Source organism: Gymnoscopelus microlampas, assembly GCF_963454915.1.
Source record: "Gymnoscopelus microlampas genome assembly, chromosome: 13".
NCBI classification, from domain to species: Eukaryota; Metazoa; Chordata; class Actinopteri; order Myctophiformes; family Myctophidae; genus Gymnoscopelus; species Gymnoscopelus microlampas.
This window is the reverse complement of record NC_139950.1, coordinates 10,492,862-10,499,501: the sequence shown is the minus strand read 5'-3', so window position 1 is coordinate 10,499,501 and position 6,640 is coordinate 10,492,862. Positions and strand designations below refer to the sequence as shown.

Genomic DNA, 6,640 nt, shown 5'->3' with positions numbered 1-6,640 from the left:
GAACACAGGCCCATGAAGCAACCAACACAATGTAATAGTAGTATGTGGCATCCTGCCTTTATTGCATTCTATTGACTATTATTACCAAACTGCAATTTATATCATGTTTTCAAGTGTCCACCACTTAAGGTTTGAACTTGGGTGCAAAAAAAAACAAGCTTTTTGTTGCTGCTGGGGGCAGGTTGGCTTTGACCTCTGGTCATGAGTCAGGAACTGGGCAGAGGTCAGACAAAGAGATGTAGGGGCAGGCCAATATATTATAACTCTGGGGGCAGGCAGGAGAGACAGATGTAGAAAACTGGACAGAGATGACAGGATCAGTTCATGGCCTCTCATAATTGCTCCTGTGTAGTTGAGTGAGTGAAGTAGTCCAACCCAGCCTCCCCTCTTAGTCTGGGCTCTCGACCAAACATAAGGGCAGCTGTGGTACAATGCACAGGACCTAGGCAAGTGGTGGTTCGAGTCACTCTGCTGGCAGTCAGAGAGAACAGCAAGCTGGGTAGCCAGGGTGATTCTGAGCCTCCGACAGGAGCCCTGAGCCTCAGAGTTGGAGAGGCACTACCCTGGGTGCAGCCCTCAATTCTTCCAGACATAGGTTTGTCAACACCGGGTGCCAGCATCATCATGGAGACTGCTGGTGGACCACCATGGCGTGGTCTATCTGGCGCAGTAGCCGTTGGCCGTATGCTCAGGTAGTAAAAGAAAAATGAGGACCGGTTCTCAGGTTACCTTTCTGAGCCATACAGCAAACCTTTTAATTCCTGCAAGTTGATAGTAATTTTGTAACAAAGATCTAAGGTGCGTTGTTCAGCCCAAATTGCAATAGTCATGATATTTTCAAACTGTTTCATCAAACTGTCTACTGTCAAGACCTTGCTGTTCATCACTAAAAGGTCAAAGGTTACTGTATTTGGAACCAATGACCACCTCATTTTAGCTCAATGCATTTGATAGGGGCAGAACTGGTTCACACATTAGCGATTTCTTACTGCTGCTACCATGGACAGGGCTCATTTCATCCCATATTGTATCTCAATGTGGTATTTTACCTGCATAAATAAAGATTTTACCTGCATCCTGTAAATAAAGGTAGAATAAAAATGAAGAAATAGTTATTCACTTATACCTATAGACCAAAGTATAACTCACAGGGGAGCCTGTGAGTTCAAAATACAAGTGAGCATAGATAGTTGAACTCCTTCTCCTTGGTAGCATCCTCTGCCGCCCACCCCAGAGAGAACAGCATGTTCTGGATGAAAGACTAATTCAGATGAACCGGCACTCTATCTTCATTGGTGGTTAATGAACAACCCACTTTGTCATTATTGATTTCCTAGCTAACATTAGAAGGCAATTAGAAGCAATTTGTTCATTTAAATGGGAGTAGAATCTGATACCCTAACAGTAACATTTGGAGTTTCCTGCAGCCACATGGCTCATGAAAAACGAAAATAGGGAGTGTCAGAATGAATATGACACTGAGTTTCTCAACTCATGTCACTGCCTCCAGTTCCAGAAGCTTGTGTGGAGCTACTGTAATAACCTGTGCCTGCACCACTGGATGCAAGACAGCCATGTAAGTGCAGAAACTACAATTAACATTGAACATTTTGTATTTTGCTGTTTTCCACTTTGTGTAGCATGTTCTTTTTTATGTGTATAGAAAACAAACGCATCTGCCTGTGAATGCACAGTTTTGTTTTAATTGGCCCAGTAGCACTTTTTTGTTCTTGATTTTTGTGTACATTTTTTAAAGATGTATCAAAACTTTTTAACTGGCCATTATTATTATCATTATTATTATTATTATTATTATTATTAAGTAAACTTTTACTCCTCATTATAAAACAGAAATTGATTCAGCACCTAAATATCATACAGAAACAACACATTTAGTACCCATCACATTTTGTGGAGATGTCAATTATTGTTATATTTCCTTCTAAACCATTTATTACAAATACATGCAAATTATGCCAAAGAAGAAACTATTTGCTTATGACAGAATAATGCCTTAATTTTTTAAACTTCTTATTACACTCCTAGCCACCTTTTCAAGATGATTTCCTTTGATGAAAGTTATGATAAGGTACTTAAGAGTACAGATACTCCTGGTCAAATTTACTCCACTATAAGTCAAAGTATCTCAGTCAAAATGTTACTCAAGTAAGAGTAAAAAAGTCATTGCTTTTAAATATACTTAAGTATTCCAAAGTACATGCTTTGAAAAAGACTTAAAGTACAAGTAAAAGTAAAAGTAGAAGTACATTTCTTAATTTTTATATCAATGAATTGCTGTAATGTTTTCACAATGAATTTACAGGACCTTGTAACTCTTGTTTCAGAGAAGTAACTCTCTGAAACCACCTGCACTGCATGCACTTGCATGTGCTTGTAGAACCACTACGTTATACAAAGCCTGCAGAAACACCTATAAAAGCATAGAAATGACTGTGGAACCATAACTGAATACTTTTACTCCTATACACCCATACAAGATGGGTGTATAGGGGTGTAAAGAGGCGAGCAGAGGGGGAATCCAGAAACACGGCTAGTGTGAGAGCAGACGTGTGGCCAATTGCATTTTAGGGAAGAAAACAAATCACAACTCATATCCTTGCAACTGAACCGTTTTAAGGTCAACCACACCAATGCAACTCCTTGCAACTGCCAAATCTAATACTCAAGTAAAGTACAGGTCCTCAAAATCTGTACTCAAGTACATTTACTCCATTACTGTCCACCACTGCCCGTAATGAAAGCTTAATTTATTACATTATTACTTATTTTACTTAATACATTATTTAAGCGTTTATTAAGCGTTAATTAAGCCTTAATTAAGCATTAATTAAGCATGAATTCCTTGTAATTCATGTATTAAGTAACTTTGCTTAACTAATGATTAAATAATGAGGTTACTTAGTGATGAATTACAAGGAATTCATGATGAATTAATGCTTAATCCACGCTTAATTAACGCTTAAATCATGTATTAAGTAACTCTGCTTAACTAATGATTAACTAATGATGTTAGAATTACAAGGAATGACTGCTCAATTAACGCTTAAATAATGTATTAAGTAATCATAAATTAAGTGTTAATTACGGGTACCTTATGAGCAAGTGTTACCAGTAAGGGCTACATACAGTAAGCATGTTACATTACTTAACATGTTGATCTGAAGAACATATGAAATTGTCTTAGATCATGAAAATAACAGTTATAATATATTATACATATACATTATATATATATACAGCACCATTAATTACTTACTGTAGTCTTACCTAATCTATTGCAACATACTACTATATGGACAGATTTTTTTTTACTTGTGTGATTTTTGCTATTTGTTGGCAAACTGTATTAAAGGGATAGTTCAGTTTTTCATTTTTGGGTTTGATTACACTTACCAAGGAACTGGTCAAAAACGTGAAAACTCTTTTAAAATCTGCCCTTCTGTTACTGATATACTAATCTCTCAAGAACAGATTCTGCTCTGCGTTTGAATCTGTTGGTAGCCGTGTTGATAACCCGTGCACATTGGCTACAAGTGGGCGTGCCATCAGATCAGGAAGCAGGCCGCGCTTTACCCAATCAAATGTAGTGGGCGGGATTTACGCGTGTGCCGTTCGTTCCCCACTGGAAACAAACCGAAACTCATTTAACAATAGCGTCCTCGAAGCCGACAAAACCACGAAAAGTTAGTAACATTTTAAATTGCTCTTTTATCATAGAAACAAGTGGCCCGTGGGCTTATAACCAAAACGATCCATGTTCTTTGGGAGAAATGGTGTTAGTGTTCCGTGGAGAAATATTGTTAGTGGGAATGAAAACATAGTCGCACCACCGGAGGTGAAAGGCTGAAGGCAGACCAAAACCCCGGTTTCCCTGAGCACGGGTCGTCCGTTCAGCTCCACCCAGAGCCAAATGAATAAGTAAAAAACAGCAGAGGGTGCTGTTTTTCCTTTTTATTTGGCGATGGGTTCCCAGATTGCTGATATACAGTATGTCCACTCTAGACTTGTTAGCATGTTTTAGCAATGCTAATGGAATGAATGGTATCAGCTAGCCAGTATCTGCTTTTGATCAGGTTACTATTTGATACTCATTAGGAGTGCAACAACTTGCTAACAAACTTCCTGTGGACATTTCTTATTAACCGTAGCACTGATTTTAAAAATATTTTACCGTATGCAGATGAGAGTGAATCAGTACAGATACAGGTCAAACCTACGGTCAAACAGATACAGGTCAAGCCAAAGATATTCATGAATATGAGTCTATTATGTAGCCTATTCGAAAGTGCATGGCATGCTTTTAAAAATACTCAAGTAGTCTAAGTCAAACGTATTAATTACATTTTGTTTTTTAATATCAACGCATTATTGTATTGAAATTAAGATATTTTCGAAAATAATTCAAAGATTTTCCAGAAATGTTCAACATAATATAAATATTAGTGAAAATAGCAGATCTACAAGCTCATAACACGTCGCAATGTGACACATCATGAGCTTGCAAATCAGCTATTTTCATTTCAATTCTTTGAAAATTACTTAAGTGCAGTACTCAAGTAAGTGTGCTTGGTTACTTGGTTTCCACCACTGGAAACAATGTACACAAACCTGTCAGCACAATCCTCAAGGTACTTACTAACAATTTGAGTCTGTTGTCTAATTGTGTCTAAATGTTCAAAATAAAGCTTTTCATTCATAAATACTTTTTTCTCTATGTTTCATATTCCGATCACTGTGTCCAGGACAACTCAGTAGAACAAAGAGATTGCATAAGTTCAATATGAGGCAATGGCGTCGTAAGCTGATCCTGGCGGCGTTCCTGCCTTGCACTCTTGTAATCCTGACTTGGATTCTCCTTTTCCGGGCTGCATCTGAACCGGAACTGTACCATGTATACAAGGGCGTCCGCAGGCCTACCCAGAGCCCAAAGGAGCTACTGTGTGAACTGAAGACCCAGGCAAGGCTGAGGACAGTGGACGGATCGGAGCAGCCCTTCTCCTTGCTTGGCTGGTCCCGTCTGGTACCCTCCATTCCTCTGGAGCAGCTCCACAGATGGCAGGAGAACCAAAGCAGCATCAAGACCTGCGCTATGGTGGCCTCTGCTGGGGCGATGCTGCACTCAGGACTAGGCAAGGAGATTGATTCCCATGAAGCGGTTATGCGGTTCAATCATGCACCAACAGAGGGTTACGAGAAAGATGTGGGAACCAGAACAACTATTCGCCTCTTGAACGAACAGATTCTGTATAAATCTCGATTTCAATTCGACACCAACTCTCTCTACAAGAATGTCACCCTGGTGACCTGGGAAAAAGCCCCTCATGACCTCAACTTGACACAGTGGTATGCCCATGGAAAACTGTTCAGTCCGTATGTAGAGCGCCGCAGGCTGAACCCTGGTCAGCCCTTCTACGTTCTTCACCCCAGCTACGTCGATCAGCTCTGGCAGGTGATTCAGGGAAGCACGCAGGTGGACATCCAGCCCAACCCGCCTACCTCTGGCTTTATGGGCATTACACTGATGATGGAGCTGTGCGACGAAGTCCACGTGTACGAGTACATTCCCTCCGTGAGGCAGACAGCCCTGTGCCACTACTACGAAGATTACTACGGCTGCGGGGCACAGGGCGCAGCGTACAACTGGCACCCCTTCGAATTTGAGAAGAAGTTTATCCGGCAAATAAATACAGGCCCTGAGACTGACCTCAGAAGAGGCAGGGTGACACTTCCTGGATTCAGCACTGTCAACTGCAGTGACATCTGAGATATCCATACATGTACAATTTTTTTAAAATAAAGTGCTGACCCTGTAGCCACGGATGTTAACTCGACATTTGGAACCTGTGTGCACCGTATTAGTCCGTATTTTTAAATAGATATGTTTTAATCCCATCTGTGTTGGATTCTGTCGGAAATCCCCTGTATTCCTCAATGGGTGGTAGTGGTGGGGCGCATCAGGTGAAAGCTGGCATTACCCTCGATGTAAACAGGATGTAAACGAGGAAATAATATGGTTCAGGCACAGACTGGATTAAAACACATATCTATTTAAAAATACGGACTGATAGAGTGCACACAGGTTCCTAATGTCGAATTAACATCCGTGGCTACAGGGTCAGCACTTGATATGTTTTTTTTTGTACATGTACGGTATGGAGAGGTTCCAGTGACTATAGGGCGATAGAGACCAACACCATCATAGATATGAAGCAAAAGTCAGATTGATTTTAAATTTGCACTTACAAATTATTTCAAAGTAAAAATCTCAAGCATGATGCATGTCTACAGTAAGCTGAAGTTGTATTAAATTGTGAATGAGTGGTGAAAGTATGAAGTTGTGAGATCCAATATTTCCCCATTGACTTCCATTATACTTTTAAAACTATTAAAGTGAAATATTTCAAAAACATTTCAAAGTAAAAAATACAAGCATGCGTGTCCACAGTAAGCTGATTTTGTGTGCCAAAGTTTTGGGAAGATACTGATTTATTGATTGATTGATTGAATACTTTATTAACATTTTGCAATTTAGTTACGATTTTACAATGGTGCTAAAAGGATAACACAAAAAGCCCTAAGGGCTTGTATCCATTGTGTATTCTGTATCCTGTGTATTTAG

General features: G+C 39.7%; 1 protein-coding gene across 1 annotated transcript; it reads left to right on the top strand.

The window, feature by feature from the left end:
* The first annotated feature begins 1,493 nt into the window (after positions 1-1,493).
* LOC311058138 (beta-galactoside alpha-2,6-sialyltransferase 2-like) lies at positions 1,494-6,027 on the top strand. Its single transcript, XM_084075453.1, has 2 exons — positions 1,494-1,576; positions 4,764-6,027. The coding sequence occupies exon 2, from the start codon at positions 4,802-4,804 to the stop codon at positions 5,783-5,785; it is 984 nt and encodes a 327-aa protein (XP_083931579.1). The 5' UTR covers positions 1,494-1,576; positions 4,764-4,801; the 3' UTR covers positions 5,786-6,027.
* The last annotated feature ends 613 nt before the right edge of the window (positions 6,028-6,640 follow it).

Bases quoted from the DNA above. Each gene is read 5' to 3' on its own strand.
- LOC311058138 (XM_084075453.1), top strand. From the start codon at position 4,802: ATGAGGCAATGGCGTCGTAAGCTGATCCTGGCGGCGTTCCTGCCTTGC.